At 42.3% G+C, this 23,235-nt stretch overlaps 1 protein-coding gene across 9 annotated transcripts; it reads left to right on the forward strand.

Moving 5' to 3' along the window:
• Window positions 1-5,437: 5,437 nt before the first annotated feature.
• LOC104835132 (sentrin-specific protease 5-like) lies at window positions 5,438-21,408 on the forward strand. 9 transcript variants are annotated; one of them, XM_010572961.1, is made up of 9 exons: window positions 5,438-6,073; window positions 10,515-10,620; window positions 10,770-10,917; window positions 11,574-11,621; window positions 13,545-13,622; window positions 16,281-16,418; window positions 18,083-18,166; window positions 20,161-20,211; window positions 20,302-21,408. In XM_010572961.1, the coding sequence occupies exons 1-9, from the start codon at window positions 5,776-5,778 to the stop codon at window positions 20,410-20,412; spliced, it is 1,062 nt and encodes a 353-aa protein (XP_010571263.1). In that variant the 5' UTR covers window positions 5,438-5,775; the 3' UTR covers window positions 20,413-21,408. The 9 variants fall into 9 exon arrangements, 8 of the variants coding, with proteins under 8 accessions (XP_010571263.1, XP_010571260.1, XP_010571262.1 ...); XM_010572958.1 differs by having other exon boundaries at window positions 5,502-7,077; XM_010572960.1 differs by having other exon boundaries at window positions 5,502-6,483.
• Window positions 21,409-23,235: the final 1,827 nt, after the last annotated feature.

Below are 23,235 nucleotides of genomic sequence, written 5' to 3' on the forward strand. Positions count from 1 at the left end.
GTCGCCGCGGGCGGGCGGAGGCCGCGGGGCCCCGCTTGGCGCCGTGCTGCCTCCCGGCCCTGCCCGCCCTGTGGGTGCCGGGGGCAGGTGGTGGTGGTTGTCGGTTCCTGGCGTTGTCACAGGGGTTTGGCCGGGCTACCGGGAGTAGGGAGTCCGGGGGAAATCCTGGGGCGGTGCGGAGCCGTTCAGTGCCAGTCTCTGCCGGGGAGCACGGGTAGGCTCTCTGTGACTACGAGACTGGAGAGTCAGGGCGGTGATGGAGCAGCTGGGTCAGTTGCAGAAAAGGATTTTCAGTTGTTGCAAGATTCCCCCCCCCCCCCCCCATCATTGGGCTCTCGACCCCACTTCTCTGCCCCCAAGCTGTCTTTTGCTCACCTCTTTGCTGTGTAAGCAGAGAGCTTAATCTGCTCCAGGGCTGCTTGTCCTCCTCTCCCTGAGCCCTTCCAGACTGGGCTGCGCTGGTCAGGCAGGGATGGGGACCTCAGCAGGGGTGGGTGTCACAGGTGGGGTGCTGAACCACGGGGCAGGGAACGGCAGAGCTGTGTTCCTCAGCTGAGGATGGGCTTTAACTAACGTGCTCTCCCCACAGCCATCTCCAAACTAAACTTGTTCTAGCCCAGACTTGTAGCTCGGAAGAGAAGCGGATTGCCCTTGGTAATAGCCTCGCCTCTACTTATCTTTATGTGTGTCGCTAACACGAGTAGAGAAGTCAACTTTTTTCAAAGCTGCAGGAATATGTGTTTAATACTTGTGAAAATATACTGTTTCTTAGCCTTTAGAAAACATCAGGGAGACCCTTGATCCCAGACACGTGCAAGGACCTCAACTGAAATTTCAGCTTCTGTTCCCTTCACAGGTCTTGGAATTCAAAGTTTGGTAGACTTTGTTTCAGCTAATTCCATGCATCTGCTTTACAGAGGTATTCAGGAAGGAAGGGACAAAGCTTGAGTGATAGTTCATTAAAATCAATCTAAAGCCTGAAGATTAAAAATTATTTATGTCCTTTTGCCTTACTTGTACAAAAGTAACTTTGGGTTCTTTAATCTAGAAATTTTTCTCTTTCATCACTCTCATTTGTGACAGTATTTCTCTTAAATGCTGTTTTATCTGACATACGTATCTCCACTAATCTAGTTTAGCCTAAAGGAGGATGTTTCCGTAAGTAAATTATAATCATCTTGCCAGAAATAAAATTCGCAGAAGTGTAGCCAGCCGGGTTAGGCTGTGGGTTAGTTCTTGAAAGCGCTAGTTGAGAGAAGGGAAGAGACCAAAGTAACTGTAAGAGTTTAAGCCTTGCAGTGTGATAACTGAGGTCATCAGCTGTGTGCCCTGCTGCGTTCCCATGAGTTGGTAGCTTTGAACTTTGGCCATTTCTCTATGGTCTCGTGTTAATACATTATGTTTTGTCAAAGCGGGTTTCCCTAGGGCTTGTTTTACCTCTGGGACAAAATGTTTGGTTAACAGTTCACAGAACTGTGCTGGGCAGGTCAGAAAAGAAAGCGAAGAGCAGATAGTTGCCAGCGCTGTGAACCTGTGTTACTTCTGCATGCGCTAATTGAATCATTTCAGGCTTCCTGACCTTATCAGCTTAGTTTCTGGCCACGCTGTGGTTTGCAGAGAGACACCCTTCCCCAGCTTCCTCTCTCTCCTTCCAATTTTGGATTGCAGTTGGGGGAGGGAGGGCAGGCATCTTCTTGCATAGCATATCCCGGCTCTCTAACCTCAGGCCTGCCTTCTCTTTCCTGCTTATCTTCTGTCCTTGAGAGCCTGCCCCAGATCTCCACTGGGGAAGGCTGGACTCGCTGGGTGTTGCAAAAACCGCTGCCTCCCCTGGGAGCAGGTGATGCAGGAATTACTGGTGCCTGCACAAGGCCGCGCTCCCAAGGCTGTTAGCTTTATTTACGTTACTGAGGCTCTTCAAAACAAGCTTCCCTTTATATAATAGCAATATCAAAATCTGGGCAGTCTGGGGGGGGAAGGGAAATAGCAACCTGAGAGTTAGCAATTGCTCTAGTATATAGCATGTACCTGCACTGAATTTGTTACTCAGTGTAAGGATCAAGGGCCTCGCATTCTTCCATTCCTCTTGTGTAGGTGTTCAGTGAATTTTAGGCCAGCTTTATGTTGAGCTGATACAAAGTCATGCTTGCTTGTAACTTGCCAGGGCTCTTGGGATAAGTCTCTTTTCTGAAAACTAAGTGGCTCCCAAATATGTTTTTAAAAGGAGTACAAAGCAAATTTATAACCAGAATCTGCCATTAGTACAGAGCTGTAACAGTTCAGGGTTGTCTTTGTCCAGTGCATCTAGAGATTGTGCTTTTTAATATTTAATCATTTGCAGATGGTACGCCAAACAGCTGAAGGAGTGAGGACTAATGACAGTAAATTTCTTTCACTTATGGTCTTTGAAAGGCGTACATTTTGGGCTTTTCTGGGTTTAAGATTTTGCTGGTGTAGTCTTGGCAGCATCCCTGTGCGGTGGTGTGGCTTGTACTAGCCAAATGAGTTTTGTAATGGTGCAAGTTCCTTGACTTCAGAGGTTTTTCATCTGTGTTGATGTATGGGGTGAAGCTGTGACTTTCTCTTCAGGTTCTTAAAGTTTGGCTGGTGCTTGCTTTGTTTTTGGCCTTATGTTGCTCACTTCAGTTCCTTTCCTAGCAGTGCACTTTTAAGCTGTCCATTTGCCTTGCTGATTTATGTTGCCAAGTAAAACCAGTAATACTCTTGTAGCACTGATGGAAAGTAAGTTCTTCAGGCAGCACCTCTAATTAAATATTTGCGTATGGATTATCTTTTGTCACTCTAAGTAATACTGCTATTAGAAAAGTGAACTGTTTCAGCTCCTAGGACTGGGATTAACTGCTCCTTGGAGGCCTTTGCTTTAAAGGGATCCAGACTCAAAACTGATTATGTTTGAGAAGGGAGAGGGGAGGGCAGGAAAGGTTTGCTTGGATTAAATGACTTAGGCTTTTTTTCCATTTTAAGGAGAAACTTTTGTGTATAAAAAAAATTTGAATGTGAAGAAATCAGTGTGTGCATCACAGACAAACATGAAGTATTTTTTAATCCTGTAAGTTATAATGTGAAGCGTTTTTTAAGTATCTAAGTTAAAAATGAAGCAGAAGAACAGGTGGGTAGAATAGCTGTCCTAAAATCTTCCTTTGTTGCAGTTTAAGAAGCTGAATTTCATGATGCTAATGTGCTAGTGAGCTGTTTTGATTGCTGTTGCAATTGATTGTGTTGAAACTGTGGCACCACTCTTGGCTCTCAGTTCAAGTTTGCCTCAGGTTCTTTTTGTTGTCAGGACTTATCTTTGCTAGAATCTAGTTCAGTATTTTTCCCACTGTGATCATTAGTTCAGTCTACTATGGGTGAAACAATGGCAACTGTAGGTGTTTCAGCTCCTGTGTAATCCCTGGCTGTTCAGAAAACCAGCCGTCGCTCAGCCGCCTTCTACATCTGAGGCAGTGCCCATGGAGGGAATGCTTCTTGTTGGACTTTGCTATGAGAGAGCAAGGAGAAAAGCAATGGCTCCAAATTGTTCAGGAGTGTTCTTAAAGACCAGCAGGTATATTGCACAGTTACTGGGCAAATGCATGTATTGCTGAGACTGAGAAGCAGTGAAACCATTACCTTCGTGTGCTGCGCTCTTCCAAGAGTACTTGAGGCTTGCCGTGTTGGCAGAAGCGCCTTGTATACGTGGCTCTGTTGAGAACGCTGTGATTTTGCTGGGTGGGTTTGTTTTACCTGGATGGAAATGTGGCTGGAATAAGCTGTCCTAGCAAGACTGTGGTTTGGCTGATATTTACTGGGGCCACTCGAGGAATGTATTGTAGGTACCGTACACAATACACAGACATGTAGAGTTTGTAGCGTAAAAGCAGGCATAAACTGGATCTAGTGTAGAGAAATATGTAAGTGCTAGAAGAGCAAGTATGAGAAAATTGGCATGATGAGATGTTATGCCCTGATTTTTATGATAACTAAGTTGCATGGTGACTAGTAGAGGGTTACAAAAGAGCTAGACCCTATTGTAGTGCTTATACTCTTAAGCTGTATCGTCTTGCACATCTCTGTCAGTGGAGGTAGCTGGGTTCCTTTCTAGGTTGTAGGTAGTGAACTCTGGACTCTTTTCTGTGTGGTGGGAATACCTTACCTGAGTGCTAAATGATATTCTTTATCCACTCTGCATTTCTACTCCCCTCCCATTCCTCCAAAAAAAAGAAAAAGCCACCTGCTGTTTATGTCTAAGATGAGTAGAGTGAAAAATGCAGAAGAGCTTCTTAAGTCAGACTTTAAGTACCTGTTTTTGCAGGTGTCTAGCACTTGTATTTGCCTTTAAAGTCCCAATTGTTAATGTTTTATTTCCCTTTATAGGCTCCTTTATTTTCAGCTAGGTGGTGCCTACATGTAATGCTTGGGACAGATGTAGCTAAGGGAAAATTTGTTACAATAGTTTGTAAGTCACAATCAGTTGGATAGAGGAGGGGGGCAAAGTCCATTTCTGAATTTCAGAAAAATATAAACTGTTGTAAAATACAGGATGTGATGTACTTGGTGAGGCTGGGACAATTTGCATGAAACATATTATGTTTGTGTGGCTGATGCCTTCCCCTTGTGTTTCTGGATTCTTCTACCTTTGAATTAGTATTTTTAGTTACGTAGTGAAGATAAATAGTTGTTACTATGTAGGCTGTACACTCTTGCGTAGTCTCAGATATATCTTTATTGCACACTTTGAGATGCAGGTTTTTAGTGGGGAAAGGGATTTTTAAGGCGATTAACTTGTGTCCTGCACTGATGTTGCTTTGTTAATGCAAAGATAAACACTGATTATAGAAGCTGATGATGGTGGTGGTGTCTTATGGAGTGAGCTGTTGCTGTAAATATAGAGGTACCACTTCACAGAGTAAGCCCTGTCATTCTTTATCTAGTCAGAGAATCAAAATTTCTGTGGCAGTATGTACATTGCTGTTCCTTTAAGGGAAAAATCTTTGTGAGTGTGTGAAGTGTCTTCAGAGTGCCTGCTAACATTTATTGCACAAGAATAAGCATTCACTTTGTACAATGCTGATGGAATTGGGTACCTGCACACACATGTTGACTAACTTGGACTTCAAAGTTTTGTTTTTCAAAAGCCTTTTGAGGCAAGCTAGTTAACCGTGCTTGCACTACAACGTGCGTATTGAGAGAGATTTAACCTCAGGCTAGAGAGTCAGAAATTACATATAGGGAGCATGGGCTGGGTGGGGATTGCCTGTTTATTGCTTTACCTCAAGGGAAGGTAAATGAGAAGACCCCGTTTACACACCAAGGCATTGCAACTCTTGCTTCTTTTTCCTTTTGGTGCAAGTGAGAATGTCCTAGGGAGTGTGGGATTGTGTTTGGAGGACAGGTGGAATTTTAGATAGGCGTGTTGCCTGAGGAATGTGCCTTAGTGTTTTGCTATTATGTTACAGTCCAGATAACTCTGAATTCATTTCCCTTATTCTTTCAGCTGTTTTTCAAGATCATAATGCAGCAGAAAAATGAAAAACCATAGAAGACATTTGCTTTGGAAAAGGAATCAGTTGCTGGCCCAGTCTAGAAGATGGACCACTGGATTTGGGAAGCTTGGGAAATACTGCTTCCAAAAGCAATTTTTCCTAGCTAAGAAGAAAAGACAGAGTGCTCAGCTAGTCGTGAGCTTAAATCACAACAAACTGTACAGAAGGCTGCAGTGCGGAAGGCAGGCACTTGAGCTCCAAAGCAAGTGGGCTCCTGATGTGCCTCTAAATGCAGAAACCGATCAAAAACCTACTGTTGAACTATACAGCTTTCCTTACAAAACTATTGAGAGCAAAAAGATCCCATCCCTATCACGAAGCCCAAAGCCCCTCTGGAGAAGCAGTAAGAAAACTCAACAATGAATCCTTTCAGAGTGAAGATCGCTTGAATGAAGAATTTGAAACTGTCGCTATTTTTAATAGCATCTCTGGCAATATCCATTATGTCTCATGTGGTACGCTGGATGGTGCTGCCTTACCTGTAAAGAAAGCTGGTTTTGTATATAGCAGGGAGGAGAGCAATAATGGTGAGGGCAACACAGTCCTAATAGTTTTAAACAACTATAAAAGGAAATGCTGTTGCAAAGGGAGTGGAATGGAACTTGTGGCCCCTTGACAACTATAAAGAGGTCCAAATTTAACCATCATACTGTAAAAAAGAGATCTTTCTTTATGATGCATAAGAAACTTTCTATGGTTAGGTTTTGGTATAGAATTATAAAATCCCCAAAACTTCGAGCAAGAAGCAAAACCTGCAAATTGAGAAAAATCAAACCAAGGTGGGTGGAGAAAGTTACGAGGGACCATCAAGAGACACTCCAGCGGGATTTTGAAAGTGGATTGTGTAATTGGCTTTCCTACTGGAAATCTAAAAGTAAACGTCTTTGGAACTGGTACAGCTTATCAGATATGAACAATAATACAACCAAATCTTTAGGTGAGGAGAACGAAATATGTGCACCTGAGATCTGTGGTACGCAGGATGTGTTACTGCGTGCTGAGCTGTGTTCTGAGGGGCCAGAATCCGGAGGGCAGGATGGCAGTGTGGATGCTGTCCTGCCAGAACTGCACACTAGAGCTTCTCCGGAGGCAGAGACCTTGCACCAGGTGGAGACCAATGGGGCTCTGGCAGAGGATCATTGCTCTGACATTTTCGTCTCCATGGCAGGAAAAGAAATTGCTGGTTCAGATCAAGATGACGCAGAATCTAATGAGTTTATGGGTGTAGATGGAATGATGCTGTTGCAATCCTCTTTGCAGGATTCTGATGTCAATGATAATTTTGCAAATGGACCTTTATCCATGGAGCTGGCACAAAATGAGGACAGCTCTAGCCAGATGGAAGTAGAGGGCTCCTTAAACCTGGACATTTTTAGTGCAAAGTTACTAGATCACCCTTACTGTAAAAGTCCTCTTGAGGAGCCTTCACCAGAAAGCACAGGACTAAAATCAGGAACTCGGAAAGGAGGCAAAAGGAACAGTCAGAAATCTTCCCGGGTGGCTGATGAGCAGTTGGCAACATGGCTTTGTGGTATACCTTTTATATATCTTAGGGCTTCCAGGAGTTCCTGAAAACTACTGGATGTATCGTGGAGTTTACATGTTCTGTTAATTCCTTTATTAAAATGGTTTCTTACTGTGAATTGTAAAGGGTGCTTAGCATAACATTTAATGAAATGAGGCTGCAAAGAGGAGAGCTGCATGAAGGAAGGACAAATCAATGCTTATCTGACAAGCTATTTTGAAGGATAGTTGAATGGTGTCTCTGCTTCTTTTGGTTTAGAGAATACAATGTAATTTAATTGGAATCTTTGTGGAAAATTGTTGATAGACATTCTAAATGTCTTCTGTCATGTGGTTTCAGAAGATGATATGGGGTTAAAGCTTCCAATTTTTTAAATGTTTGACAATTATTACTCTTAACTTGGTTTCTGAAAATCTTTAGTGTTCTAATACTTACTTCCAGCCTTATCCTCTCTTCCTTTGCTCTTAGACCAAAACTAAATCACTTAATGAATCTCAGGTTTTAATAGCCAAATATTGTTCATTGTCACTTAGTTTTCTCTACTATTGTTCCTAAAGTAGGCTTAATGAATCTTATTAGACAATATTTTTTAAAAAGGCAAGACTAGTCTTAGCAAAGGTTCAGCAAAAAGGCTTTGGGATTTTTTTACTCAATGCTGAGCATGCAGTATTTGATAGTCTCTCTAAAGAGGAACATGGTAAAAATAGTAATCAGTGTCTTATTTATGTATAGCAGCATACTATACACATAGTAAGGAGCAGTAAGCTAACACGTTACGCCACCTAGTACCATTAACATGATGTTCAAGTTTAATGGTGTTCTGGTAACTGAAGTCTTCCTTTGGAGAAATTGGCTTCATAGATTCCCATAAACCTGAAGCTGGTGTCAGCTAGTGTTAAAGGGGTTGTCCAAAGTTTGACATGCTCTGATTTTTTTGCCTGCCTTTTTGTCCTTCAATTATGCAATTGATTCTCTAAAGCAAAACGTGAAGAAGGAGGTATTGAACCTCAAAAGATGATTTAGCTTTCCATATCCACAAGTTAGTGTGGAATGTGTTTCTCTGCGGCTGGCTTTATGTGATCCAGGAAGGACCAGGCGCCATGTGAGAAATTGAGAGAAACTGTGGTACCGCAGTGAACAGACCACTGCTGCAATGGATTTTAACGTTTGTCCAGCAGAAAAAGGGATGTAGTCCTTCTGTAACAGTCCAGAACCAAGACTGTATCAGGGTGGCAAAGGTCAAAGTTTTGTGGTCTGATAGGCAGTCATGTTCTTGTTCATGGGAGGCCTGAATAACTTAAAAAGATAAAATTAAAAAGACAGACAGCAAATGCACTAAACTTTCCCATCCTTGTTAATTTTAAGAGAATTCTTTCCTGGGTTCTGCATGAAGTAGGTGAGACCAGTTTCCATTTCCTTCAGAGTTGAGGGTTCCTCTCCGAGGATTGAAATCTACACTACGTACACATTCATACTTGATAATATAGCACTTCTGAGTTTCCTCAGTTGAAAAGCTGTAAAAAAGAATTCTAATTTTGGTATAACTATGTACAGGAGTTCTTGCCTGTTTAGGAGTGTTGTTAATCATTAACTGCACCCTAAAAGATACTGCTAATCTGGCAAGAGTTCCTAGGGTAGATGCATGAAGGAGATGTTAGGGATGCTCTTGGGTTTTGAATTTCTCTGCGGCAGCTGAACTCAGATGTTAATGGGCCGCAATAGTTAGTGCGTTCTGATGTGGTATTAGGTATCAAACAGAGCTCCATGGTAAATCCTGTTCGTGATGGGTGTCTGATCTTGCACCTGGTCTGAACTTTGTATTTTCCTCCTTGAGCTATTCAGCTACACCAGCCCAAGTGAGGTCAGAGTCTAGCTAGAGGTCTCCTGGAGCTCTGCTGCTGTTAGTTGTAACTACAAGAACAATCCTTCCTCTGTGTGTATGAATAAAAAGCTTTTAAAAATTTTATATATTAAAAGAGAATAAGGTACACTTATAAGCCACATGCATTGTCTATCTAGACTTCTAGCCAGAGTGAGAAATACCCTCCCTGTCACAGTCTACTAAGATGTAAGGGATAAAAGTTGTTAGGCAAGTGTGTGGCGGAATTGCGAGGGAGGTTACTTTCCCATGAAGAATGCTTCCTTGTTGTCTGATCTTGCTCTTCAATCCTCCCTTCCTTCTGTCGCACATCCAGGTGTACTTCTTGCTATATCTTCACTGCTTTTCTCGACTCTTTGTGTTTTGTCCTTGGTCTCTCTCCTTTCTTTTTTTATGCTTTTCTTAACTGCTGTTCTTCTGACACTTTTTTCTGTTAGATGTTTCTCTTGTCTTGCTTCTTCCCATCCTGATCTTTGAAAGTTTTCAGGAAATATTGTTAAAGCCTTAGTAAGCAGAGAGCTGAACATACACTGCACTGTCCAGTGATGCTCTCTGCTCTCACACGCCAGCCTGAGAAGAGTCCTGGAGTTTGGGTTAGTGTAATTTCCCTGGACTCTGATCTCAGATCCAGCTTTCTGTACGCAGCACATGTGTTTGTTGCTGCATTTGAAAATTCATTTTCAGAAAGCTGGACAACTTGGTCTTTTTTCTCTTACTAGCAAGTGTTGAAATCCTGTTTTCCATTCTCATTCATTCTCAAAGTCGTTTTGGATGCTTGGGTGGGGTTTATGTCTCCAGTGTTCCAGTCTTGTGTATGAGGAAAAAGAAAAAAAAATTTCCTAGGTTTTTTAATTCCTCCAGCATTCATATCTTCATTATTCCTAGTCAATACCCTTTGCTTCTGTTGTTATGGTTGCCCAGTGCTTTCCCAGGCAATGGCAGGCTGACACGGCTGTCCATGTCACCTTAAATGCCATCCCTAGGGTACAAGGGTAAATGAGTTAAACTTGCTCAGAGTCTGTCTGGTGCCTTTTCCATTCACTGTGGTGGCTGCAGAGGAACTGAACAGACTGCAAACACTCTGGCAGCCAAGGCTGCTTACATTTGAGGAGAGTAATTCTGCATACCGTAAGGACAAGATACTGGGTTTTCAATGAAAACTGTTGCAGAAACTGATGGCTTTTCATATTGCAGTAAAATTATTTAAGATGCAAATTGAAATAGGCAGGGGGATGGATTCTCCTCGTAGCACTGGTATAATTAGTTTGATGTAGATATGTGTGTATATGGCAAGAATGGGGTCTGATCTCTTCCTGTAAAGCTGAGTGATCAGATTCCTGCTTTTTTATTTTTGTCCTTCTTCCCCTACCCCCGCTTTTATTTAATGTTGCCAATTTGAACTTAGTTTTCTTAAATAGATACTTGCCATGTGTGGTGCTGTGTGTTGGTTGGGTGCAGAATCATTGCTGCTTGTACTTGGAAGAAATGACTGCTTTATTGGACTAGTGAACTTGGAAGGTTTTTTTTATATGTTTGCACTTTCATTTTTCTGATATATTTAAAGGATTCCTAGATGAAGTTATGAAGAAATATGGCAGTTTAGTACCACTCTGTGAAAAAGATGTCATGGGAAGATTAAAAGAAGTCTTTAATGAAGATTTCTCCCATAGGTGTGTAGCAGTATCAAATTCTAGACTTTGTAAAGGACAAATTGTTTTGCATTGCTACTGCACGCTCCATGTCTAATGCCTAGCAGAACAGAAGTCCATTTGACATGACCTTGACTTTTTTTTTTTCTACCTTTTCAATCCTGTTTTAGAAAACCTTTTATCACCAGGGAAATCATGAAGTATCGGGAAAAACATCCAAAAACCTCCACTTGCAATTTCCGGGTCTTCTATAATAAGCACATGCTAGATATGGATGATTTAGCTACACTGGAAGGCCAGAACTGGCTGAATGACCAGGTCAGAGATACTTGGTGTTTATGTGCTTCCTTACCCCTTTTTAGCGCGTTTATATTAGGATATCAGTTGTTCACCTTCTGCTACGTGATAGGTGGACTGTCCTTACTTTTCAGAAGTAAAAGAAGTGTTGAGCAGCTCTTACAATGGCAGGTGCAATAATAGTGGTTACAAGTTGCAATAATAGTGGTTACAAGTCTGGAAGGTGGGAGGTGTCAAACCTAAACTGCTTCCTTCTGAAGAAATGATATTGCAGTATTTTGAGAAAATAGTGGCTACCCATATAGGTTTTAGCATCTTTCCCCATCCCCAAGCTTGAGCAAATTACAAGAAGAGTAGAATGAAACAGCAGACTGTGGCCCACAGCCAAAAAAACAAGAAGGCTGCAGTGCCCAGGGCATGCACCAATAGACTTAAATTGAATTAAACTGCGTTTCAGATTGAGGCAGACTTCAAGCAGCCAGTTACAGTCTCTCTCTGGGCTGACCACTATTAGTTCCCAAGTGCTTGTCCTTCAGACTACAGCAAAATGTTACTATAATTGCTCACTTCCCTGTTGCTGTTTTAAGCGTCAAGGGTCCTACGTTTTATGGGAACTTGTGAATTAAAGTTTTTCAGAAGTATTCTCTACATATTCAAATATTTACTAACTCTTACAGATAATTAACATGTATGGTGAACTCGTAATGGATGCAGTCCCTGAAAAGGTGAGGGTTTTTGTTATTATGCAAATGTACCTAATGAGAGATTGAGAGGGAAGGGTGAAACATTGAATATTTCAGATACAGAATCGAGATTTAGCTCAATGATGTTCTGAGTGTTTCCATTACAATTTGTTGCTATCTACTGCTCAAATTTTCTTCCTTGCCTGTGCTAAAATAGTTTTCAGTGCTGTGGCTTTTGTTTTAGGAACTTACTGAATTGGTTCTGCAGGTGGTCTTTATGGTAGCCTGATGTTACTGATGTACCTGTAGAAGACAGGTGCCCTGTTTTTGCCCATCCCACTCTCCTTTCTCCCCTAGAGGTTTCTGTCTCCAGCTTATCTGCTTCCGAAGTGCTTTATCTGTGCCCTTGCTCAACAAGTTTCAGCTGGTGTTTCAGCTGAAATTTCTGATGAAGATGGATTTCTGCTGAGATGACAAATCATGAATGGTAGCATCTGAACCATGCACATGTGCTGCTTGCACTCACCCACCCACCCACCTCGCAGCTGTGGGGGCCGTAACAGCTCAAACTGTGTCAGCTGCCTGCCTGGTGAATGTGAATTGATGCAGAGCTGCTTGGTTCCTTGGCAGTATTGACTGTGCAATACTTTCTTTGGTTTGTGCATCCTCAACAGAATACTTACTGCTTTCCAACTGCAGTGTCTAACTGTTGGTGGCAGTTGAAAAAAAGAAAAAAAAATAATCAAGAAAACACCCCCCCTTCTGTGACTAAATTTGCAGCAATGGCAATTATAAAAAGCCATCTGTTTACTAGTAGCACTGAGCAATTTTCAGGTGAGACCACAAAGGAAGACCCAAACAAAGCCATTTTTAGATGAGCTCTGCAGAACGTAACTTTTAAAATCTTCAAGCTCAGAAGAAAGAGCGTTGTTGCTTTGATTGGTGGTGATGGTGATTCTTCATTAGTATTCTCTGTACTTCCCGAGTGTGTGCTAGGGTTGTGGTATTGGAGATTGTATCTGTTTGCTTGTGTCTGCTTTTTCTTCATAGTGCATAATTGAAATCCTCATGGGAGATTTTGTGCTGGTACCTCAGAATGTGGTTTTGAAGTCTGCTGGCATAGCTAATGGGTGTTAGACACTGTGTTTTGAGATGCTGAATTTTCTAACTTTTTTTTCAAGTAATAACTCAAGCCTTCTACCACCTCTACACTAGCAGAATTATTAAAAACAGATGTTGCAGATTTACATTTGTATTAATCTATTCCTGTAATTGCAAGAAGCTAAGCACAGGGAGTAATAGTGTTAACCTGGAGGTAAATAATTTTTTTTAACAAAAGCCTATGTTTTTTTGCCATAAATGCAGGGTTTTAGTTACAAAATGGATATGTTATAACTTAAAAATGCTTTTAAATAGCAGAATATTGTTTTTGTCTGGAGCTGGTCATAGTTAAGTAGTTCAGCACAAATGACCGTGTTGTTGGATTAATTCTCGTAACTGTTTTGATCAATTTTTTTCTTTTTTTTGAGTCTCAGAGCTTCCAGCAGCTAAAACCAGAAGTTACTTCCTTCTCCACCACCCCAGCTTTGCCAGTCCAGTGTTCTCTTCCTTAATCCCTGTAAAGAACAATAAAAGCTAACTCCTTGTCCTCCTGTTTTTCTCCCAAGTCTGTCCCCAACAAAAAATTAAACATGATATGCCTGAAGATACAAAAGTGTAAATATGAATGCTGCGGTGGCTCACATCATATATTATAGGGAACTAAGGCTTACTTTATTTGCTTGCTGAAGAACAGCAATAGTTTAGGCTTGGCACAGCCTCTGTTTGTCCCTGCTGGGGTTGTATTTCTAAACCTGCATTAAATATTGTCTCATTACAAGTTGTTTTGTATAAATTATCTTGGGGGAAGGGGAATTACTGTGCATGAAGATTTCTGTGCTCATTCCTCCTCTCTCTCTTTTTTAGGTTCATTTCTTTAACAGCTTTTTTCATAGACAGCTCGTAACCAAAGGATATAATGGGGTAAAACGATGGACTAAAAAGGTACCCTTCAACTCTGTCGTCAGTGCTCTGGTTCTTTTGGGCTGGGTTGAATCACTAACTTGAAACTGGGTTACAATGTGTTATCTGCAAAGGATGGGTTTGCAAAGGAGCTATACAAAGTGGGGGAGAGGTTAATAAAAATAGTAGGGTAGCACTATTGAAGTTAGTATGGTTATGTTGTGAAAATGTACTTTGAATGGCTTCATCTTCAGTGGTAGGTTATCTCTCTGTGTATTTTTATGCAAGCTGTTAATTTAGCTGCAAGGAATGTCTCTTACTGCTCCTGACAGTGCCAGGTACACTAATCTACAGGAGAGCTGACTTAATTCTGCTTCTTCCTTTAGTCTCAAACTGGGATTGTTTGATAAAATCAAATTGTTACTCCAGAGTAACACATACAGGTCCTAGAAAGCAGAAGTTAGAAACCCATAGTTAATAAGCCAAACTGTTGTTCACATGACAAGAACAGAATTCACCTTACTTTCCAGAACCCATACCAGATCATAGGTTGTGATATTTTCTGAGGTAGCTAATACAAAGAGCAGTGCTTTCTTTTTTTCTGTGAACATTTGTCCTTTCTTATATGGGAGATGAGGCAAGGCTAATCAAGGACCATGTTTGAATGTACGATCTTTTTGCAGAAGCACTTAAATAGCACGCATCTGTGAAATGCTAGAGATGAACTCATTATCCAAATATAAAATCTATTCATATAGTTTATCAAAATCTCTTTAAAGAGAGACTGAATATTGGTGCTTAATATTCCCAGATTTTTTTTTTAAATGTTCTTTTTCTCCAGCAACCCAAGTTTTTGCAGAAACCCCCAAAGTGAAGGTAGATGCTGAAAGCAGAACCTGTATTCCTGTTGCTGCTGAGGAGGGACCAGATGAGAGCAGGACAGTTGTTTAGACATTTACACTTAAATTTCTGAAGAATCTGTAAAGCAAGAATGAGAACTAAGAAGTTTCTATTGGAAGGATTTAGTAGACTGCTTTGTCCTACAACATGCAATTAAGGGGAACTTGTTTCTGCTTTTTAAACACACCAGAGTATTGTACCAGGTTTTATAAGTGTGCTCTCCTGGGATGCGTGAGGCCAGAGCCTAGAAGGACATGCTCTTCTGCCTCTAGCCGCAGTGGTGTCAAAGCTCCTGTTTGTGTCTGTCCCTTCTGGCCACCAATCAGATTGGCACTCCTGCTGTGGTCCACTGCCATGTCAGCTAGCCGACTGCGCTCTCGGTGAAGTGAATCTAGGTTGCCAGTGTTCTTTCTGTACATCAGGTCTTAACTAAACACCCTTCCAGCTTTTGGCTGCTTCTTTCCACTCTTCTGCTACAGGTTTGCACGCCTGCAGCAATCCCACAACTAGGGCTTATATGAAGACCCTTGAGTTTAGCATGGCTCTGCTATTGCTGGACATCACAGAAAGTGTAGTTCATTTATCTTATTCCAGTTTTCCTTTGTGGGCTCGGCTTGCTGCTGGCTAACATCTCTTTGCTTCTCTCCAAGAATGATGGATTGTTGTGGAGCGAGTGTGCTGTAATCTGGTCAGGAAGCAGTTGGGAGTTGCAGGTGGGAGCAGGGATCATCAATGCTTGTGACAATCAAAGTACTGTTGTGAGCAAGGCTTGGCTGATAACTGCTGTGAACGCTCAGACCTTTTTGTGTCTTCAGCTTCCCACTGTTATTCAAAAAATACACTTTTCTTTTCTACAAACAACCTGGCTTTACCAGTAGTGCAGCAATTATGTACTGTTCAAATTGCACAGTGCTTAGAAAAAAAAAAAGGCAGCATAGAAAATCTTCCCACAGGATGAGTTCATTTAGTTCAGTATTCTATTTTTGCTTATTTTCTGGACTGTACCACCAAAAACCCAGCAATTAGACACCCGTTTCGAGAGGAGCTGGGAGAAGGAAGATCATGAAAGGCCCTGGCTTGGCTGCCTTCCAAAAGCATAAGGGCTCATCTGCCACACAGACACCGGGGGTGTTGTATCTGATCTACTTGTTCTGTACTTTAAGACCTTCCCCCTTGTTTTCTTGCCTGTGACCACAGTACATCTGCTACAAAGTTGAGTTCAAGAAGGGATGAATCTGCTCTGCCTTCACCCCCTCCTTTTCTCTGCTCACCAAAACATCGTGCACTCCTCTGCCTTCCTCTGACAGGTCACAGAGCCTGTGTTATGGCAGAGGGAGTCAAACTGCACCAGCTTGCTGGTTTTGTGGGGTGTTTGTAATCACAACTGCTTCATCTGTCACCTATCCATGATGCAGCTCTGATAGAAATCAGTGGTGCTCACACTGCAGGAGAGTCATTACTGAAGATATGTCGCTAACCCAAATTGAGGCTCGATTAAGAAATCCCACTTCGACGCAGATACTGACGTGCAATGTGAGCGGAATTTTGCCACAAATACAGTGGTGACTAACTGGTGCTGTACAATGCTCCTTAGCCACTTTCTGGGCTGTAACTGTATTTTTGTGCCTGCTAGTAAGTCATCTATGAGATAAACATGAAGAATGTGGTGAAAGAGTGGAGAGGGCAAAAAAAGACTTCAGTTACGGGGTGGCGGAGAGGAGACTTAGACAAGATTAATCTCTTGCTTTGCTGTGTTCTGCCTGTGGAATTGTCTCTAATGCAAGTTGTTCTTCTTACTAGGTGGACTTGTTCAAAAAGACTCTCTTGTTAATTCCTATTCACCTGGAAGTCCACTGGTCCCTCATTACTGTGAACATCCCCAATCGAATTATTTCATTTTATGATTCCCAAGGCATTCATTTTAAGTTTTGTGTAGAGGTAAGAGTGTCAGCTGTGTCTGCAAAGTTTGAACTGTTTTCTTAAACAAACAACCCTCCCTTTTTCTGTTCAGCCTTAAACTTTAAATGCAGTGTTGTTGTCCTGCCATGTATGAAATGAGAATCAGCTTGTCCTGCTGAGGAGGCTGAAGCACAGACCTCGAGGGTCACACCAGAGCTGGGAGTTGAGGTCAGATTGCCTGTTCCCCAATTAGCCTGACCGTGTAATCAGCACACCTTTTGTGGCTCTGTCTTGTCACTCCCACAAAAAGCAGGGGCTCAAAGCCAAGTGCCATAGGGAAGCAGGCTAGCCAGAAGGAGAGTAAAGGCAGTTCTTTCAACTGCTGAGCGACTTGTGTTTAGGAAATAATAAATTGTGGTCGTTTTGGGGGGAGGTTGCCTGGGTGAGAGAAGAGGACGGAAGATTCTGTGGTGCTGCCCAGTGGGCTTTATGTGTTACTGTGTTATTAACAGCATGTTGCCTTTTTCCTCTGCTTGCATTGGTACGGGGTATGCACCTCTGATTATAACCCAGCAACCTTTCAAAGCTGCAACCTGAACGCTGAAGTTAAATTATCAATCTTCCTAGTAAAAAGCAGCCAGAAAATTTTTGCTGGGACTAGCAAATTGTGATGACCCTCTTACAAAAGCTAATTTTGTCAACTTAATTGCTTGCTTGATGCAGCAGCCCTCTACTTCTAACTGTGTGTAGTTGTTGGTTTACAGAAGAGTAGTAATTATTGTACCCAGGAGAGTTCCCAGCTAGGACTTCTGAATGAAGATACTAGTTTCCTACTGGCATTTGCTGAGGATGAAGCTAATGTTTGTTCTGGGAGCGAGAGACCTCATGCTCTCCAGCTTCTGCACTTGCATAAACCAGGGGTCCCTCTGAGCAGCCCTACAGTCTCTCCTGCAGTCTTGCAATGTGGCCTCTCCCATCCTGCTTCAGGCAAGGCATTTGCACTTAAATGTATCACAAACACAAGATACTTTTATTCCTGCCCTTTGTAGAGAAAGGGGGGCCAATACCCAAAACTCCACTGTGATCTACCCGCTAAGGTGAATGTTAGTGTGCTGGAGTGTGTTTAAATTGTGCTATAAACCACCAGCCTGTTTACAGAGAAGCAGAAGGATTTGCTTAACCCAAGACCATAGGCTCATTTATCTTGCTTTCTTCTCTTCGCCTGTGTCAGATTATTTTTTCCTGTATGTCATTAAAACTCTCCCTAGAGCTTTGTTGGTTAGCTGCAGAACTCAAGCAGGAAAATGCTATCATATTGAATGTAAGGGTCGTGGTGTCAGCCAAGTAAGCCAGGAGAGAACACATGCCAGACTGCACTGGGTGTCTCCGCATGGCTGAGAGCACTCTGACTGTGCCTAAGTGCCACATCTAGTCTAGTATTAAGTATACCAGTGTACAGTGGGGCTGAGGGGTGTTAAAGCTCCCCTTGATAGACCAAAATGAGCCTCGATGGTAGAGGGCACAGCACCCACCAGAGTTCATTTCTTTACCTCTAGATCTGAGCTCAGCTCCTAATTAATGTTTAATGCTCACCTGAAATTTGTCCTCATTGTCAAAAGGATACCAGCAAAGATGTCAATGTCTCTCTCCTGTTCTTTAGCTGGTGAATAATATTGTTGCTTTTTTCCCTTTCCTTTTTAAAGAACATTCGAAAGTATTTGCTGACTGAAGCAAAAGAGAAGAATCGCCCCGAGTTTCTTCAGGGTTGGCAGACTGCTGTGACAAAGGTAAATGGCAGCACTTTGAGCCCTGGTGTCTGACTTTCTGGGAGATTTTAGGAGGCTGCTTCTTGCTCTGGTTTTGGCTGGAATAGAGTTAATTTTCTTCCTAGTAGCTGGTATAGTGCTGTGTTTTGGATTTAGGATGAGAATAATGTTGATAACACACTGATGTTTTAGTTGTTGCTAAGCAGTGTTTACACTAAGTCAAGGACATTTTAGCTTCTCATACTGCCCTGCCAGCAAGTAGTCTAGGGGTAAGGGGTGCACAAGAGGCTGGGAGGGGACACAGCCAGGATGGCTGACCCAAACTGGCCAAAGGGATATTCCATACCATATGACATCATGCTCAGTATATAAACTAGCAAGAAAGGTGGCCAGGGGCCGCTGCTTGGGAACTGGTTGGGCATTGGTTGGCGAGTGGTGAGCAATTGCATTGTGCATCACTTGTTTTATATATTCTAATTTATTATTATTACTATTATTATTACTACTACTACTATCATCATCATTATTATTTACCCTTTCTTTTCTGTCCTATTGAACTGTCTTTATCTCAAGCCATGAATTTTACTTTTTTTTTCCCAATTCTTTCCCCCACCCCACTGTGGAAGGGAGTGACTGAACGGCTGTGTGGTGTTTAGCTGCCTGCTGGGTTATACCACGACACTTCTAAACCCATATATTTGTACCAGTAGTAAATTTTTTTATGCTGACCATGTGGAGGGTGCTAGGAGTGACACAAGTGGTTACACGTGGGAATTAGAGCTCTGTTGCTCGCTCAGCTCCTGCCAGGTCTTTCATACTTTCTGCAAGTGACTTGGTGATCTGAGCCTGATCTCTGGACAATTAAATAGCCTGCAGCAAAACCTGTAGCTGGTGCCTGTGTTGGCACAAGGTCAGGGACTGAATGAGCTGGAGAGTCAGCTTCCTGACTTCCCGCGAAAGGACTGTTCTGAACTATGCCAAATGGATGGGATTTGGTGAGGGAGGGAACAAGCTAATGCTGCTGCTGCCTATATTTTATATTTGCTATGGATAGAGGGCTTTGGTCCCCAGGGCTGTTTGTGGCACATCGCATTTGATCACAAGTAAACAAAGTCTGGCAACAATAAAAGGGAATAACTCATATGTAGTGTAAATGAGGGAATATGTGATTTCCGTAGCCATCCCATAATGGCTCCAAAGATATAAAACAGGTCATTGCACACTAGACATACTCCCAACAGCTCCCTCCTCGCACAGGATTATTTTTAGATGCTGATACAATGATGAAATGATTCCTCTCTGCACTCATGCACACCCTGTGCAATCAGAGTTTGTCCTTCTGCATTCTGTGAGGTAGAAGATCTGGGAGCTGAGGAAAGATAATTACTTTTCCTCTTCAAGTGCCAGAGACATAGCAGCACTAGTGAGTGGAACTTCTTAGCTCCACATATCAAAATTGAGCATGTTTGAAGAAATAATGAAAGTTGAAAGTTATCGTTTGAGACTGCCTTGCTCAGTCCTGTCGTCTGACGATGTACCACTCTTCATGTTCTTTGAGACCCTTTGGTGTGGCTGGGGGAGGAAAGCCACTGCTGGTAGCATGGGTGCTGAGAGTAATCTTCCTCTAGGCCTGTGTGACTGCTGATATAGTTTGGTCCTGTGTAAAGCAGATAATGCTGTACAAACATTTATTTAAACTAATTGAGAAGCTGTTCTGTGTAGGTCACTAAAAGAAAATAAACTTGAAAAAGATTTGTAATTTGTTTTCTGTCCTACACTATATATTTTTCTAAATGTTAGGTGTTATTCTAACAAGGTGTTGAGTGTCACCTTGCAAAAGTTGGGATCAGAATAAGTGATTACAACTCCAGTTTCTAGTGTGGCAGAACAGCTAGCTCTGAGAACGAGATACCCAATCGTTTTGCCGAATCTCCTTTTGGACTTTAAGCGGGACTTAGAGAATAGAAGGATAAGAAAAGATCTAATGTGTCTCTTCTTGTTTCTTTTCCTTTTAGTGCATTCCACAACAGAAAAATGACAGTGACTGTGGGGTTTTTGTGCTCCAGGTAAGAGTACTGCTTTTTAAAAATCGGTGGCCTGTATTGTTCATATAGTAAACGTCCTTTTTTTCAATCAAGCCTTTTCCTTTTCCTCAGTACTGCAAGTGCCTCGCCTTAGACCAGCCTTTTCAGTTCTCCCAGGAAGATATGCCCCGAGTGAGAAAAAGGATTTACAAGGAGCTGTGTGAACGCCAGCTAATAGACTAATAAAATGCAGCCAACCTAATTTCTCTGGCATTTCTGACAAGTTGCAGCTGGTGTTTGTGTACTTGAATTTCTGAAAACTTCCGTGAATTTTGAGCGCTTCTCAGCTGAGTGGTGTGGCCACTGTTGTTACCTCAATTTTTTGACAAGCTCTTTAACTGGCAGAACATAACAGACCTGCCATAAAATATTCCTTATGTCAGTTTGGTTCTCTTATGTTCTTTCCTGTATTTAATATTTATTATCTCAGCATGCATATAGGCAAAGCATGCAACTAAAACCATAAAACTGTAGATTTGGTGCACCTTTGAGATGTAGCTAGAAATGACAAATACAGGTGACTTTGTCTGGAAACATAAAGATGCATGATATGTTTTCTGATGCAATAATGCTTTGAATGTATCAAAAAAAAAAATAATCAATGCCATAAAAAGAACAGCTAGAACCTATTTGGTAGTTCCATTGTCCCTGTTGTGGCTGTATAATACTGAATTACCACTTTTTAGGGTGGCTAAACTCATCTAGAGATTTAATTTGTGGAGACCCCTTTTTTAAATATTTCAAGTTGCTAATAAAGTTTGTTCTGTTAACATTTATCCCTTATCCAGCCTGTCCCTATAGATAAAAAGCAGCCTTTGCACAAATAAAGCTTCAGCACCTGTCTGTATAATAAAAAGTACAAAGGTGTTCAGTCAGTCAGATTGATGGTATGTTCCTATATGCTGCAGAAGTCTCCATGATGTGTGTATTAAGGAGAATTATAAAGCTGGCCCTGAAGAGTCACAGCTTAGATACTAAGATAAACGCCTTGGCTGTAACTGTTTAAATCTCAGATGGCTTTGGCTCATTTTTCAGTTCCACAGTATGCAGTGAAATGTACCATTTCGGCATCTCTCCCTTCAGCTCTGTCTTCAAATGAACTCCCGTCAAGCTTGTCATGTTTAACCTCCCATTGGCTTTTGCCTTTGTTCAAATATAAATTAATTCATTTCTGTTGCATCTGCTGTTTGATTGTCTCAAACATCCCTAGTTTTGTTTGCATTCAGTAGCACCAATGGGTCTGGCTGGGAATAATAGCACTTGTGATGGGTGCTGTACAAACACAACAAGATTATGTTATTCTTCTCCAGAGGAATGGGAGGCTGTGAGTCCATCACTGATCTTTGCTGTGTTGCTGCACTGGGCAGGGTTAAGTGAGAGCAGTGGATCTTGAGGCTTTTGGTTTTTCACCTTGATCTGTAAACTATGATGTGCTCCCTGCTGAAGAGAGCTACTTTTGTTTGAAGAGACTGTTGTATGGGACTGCTACACCAGCAAATGTCTTCACTGTATTTTTCTGCCAGATAAAGGAGTGAGCCTAGAGGAAAACTATTTGCAATGCTAAACATCATCTGTTGCACAGCTTCACTTTGTGTCTGTCCATAACCCTGACTTCTGGTGGAGGAAAACCACTTCGACTTCCCTGCCTTACAAATTAATTCAGGCTTGCGCTAAGCCAGGTGCAAATCCCTCCTAGATTATGGGAGGGAGCAGGGAGAAGTGAGGGAGTGCCAAACTCAGTCAGGCCAGGAGATGGAAGCGTGTGCGTGCTGTGCTGTGCTAGAGAAGGAGGTCCTGCAGTATCCTTGTGTGTTCCCACTTCCCCTTGTTGGCAGCTGGCAAGGGCTGGCTTAATTTAGCAAGATAAGGAAGGCCTTAAGCACTTGGATAGATGATTTAAACAAGGAACTTACTGAATCAGAAAGAACCTTAAGACCCACACCGGCTAAACATACATTTGCTCATTGTATGGTGCAGAGGACCCCACAGCACATGGTTTCTTTGTGTTTCCCTGATGTGTTACTGATACAAACAGCAGCATATTCCTGGGGCAAGTGACTGTGAGCAGTGGAGGGTGACGTCCATGAAAATTGAAAATGGGGGTGTAGTTTCTCATGTGCTAGGGTAGAACATGTAAGCCAGTGCTGCCATTCTTGTCTTGTCTCTGCACTGCTATCCCATGAATGGTCCAAATGCTGCCATGTGGTGGGACCAGCTGAACTGGTCCAGGTTAAAACTAACTCAGTGAAAAGGCTGCTCTTAACCCAGGGGACAGAGGAGTTCTCACCTCAGTGTGACTTGTCACTGAATGTGTATAGCAGTGTGAACGAAGAGGGAGAATTGGGTGCCCAAGAGGAGATATGAAAGCAGTGCCAGCTTTGGAGGCATGCAAGTGAAGCTATATCCCTAAGCAAGACTCCCTGCAGAAGGGGAGAGAAATGCAGAAAGGGAACTGCATAAGCAAGTTACCTTTCTTTTCAGAATTTAAGCTGTTTGGTAAGGAAGCTTGAAAGGTGTGCTGGGACAGTGTACCAGCCTGGGAGACTCACTGCCTCCAAGGAAGACCTTTATTTTATGTGGAAGTTGCCTCATTGATGGGTATTTTTCATTGCTTGGGCATGTGCTGGAGCACTGGACCACAGGTAGTCCTTTCCTGAAACTCGGTGCCTACTACTGGTTGGTGGAATCCATCTTCCTCTATATGAGAGGTTGGAAGGAGTCTTCAATCGTGATCCCTTTATCAGGGGCATCAGTAAAAGTACAGTATTTCTGTGAACTTTGTGTTTAGCAGGAACATGGTGCTTTGAAGCGAGTGCATATGTGTACCAGACCATTTGAGGGGAGAGGGACTTGCATTTGAATCTGCTGCCTTGTGAATTGGGGAACAGGGTGGGGAAAGATGCATGTTGGAAAGTACTTCTTATGTGCTTTCTTGTCATCTAGAGGTTTGCTGACAAGTGTTCCAGTTGGTTATGGGGCAGTACAGAGGAGTTGCACTTGAGTCTC

The sequence above is a fragment of the Haliaeetus leucocephalus genome, unplaced genomic scaffold (assembly GCF_000737465.1).
Source record: "Haliaeetus leucocephalus isolate CR32 unplaced genomic scaffold, Haliaeetus_leucocephalus-4.0 Scaffold362, whole genome shotgun sequence".
NCBI classification, from domain to species: domain Eukaryota; kingdom Metazoa; phylum Chordata; class Aves; order Accipitriformes; family Accipitridae; genus Haliaeetus; species Haliaeetus leucocephalus.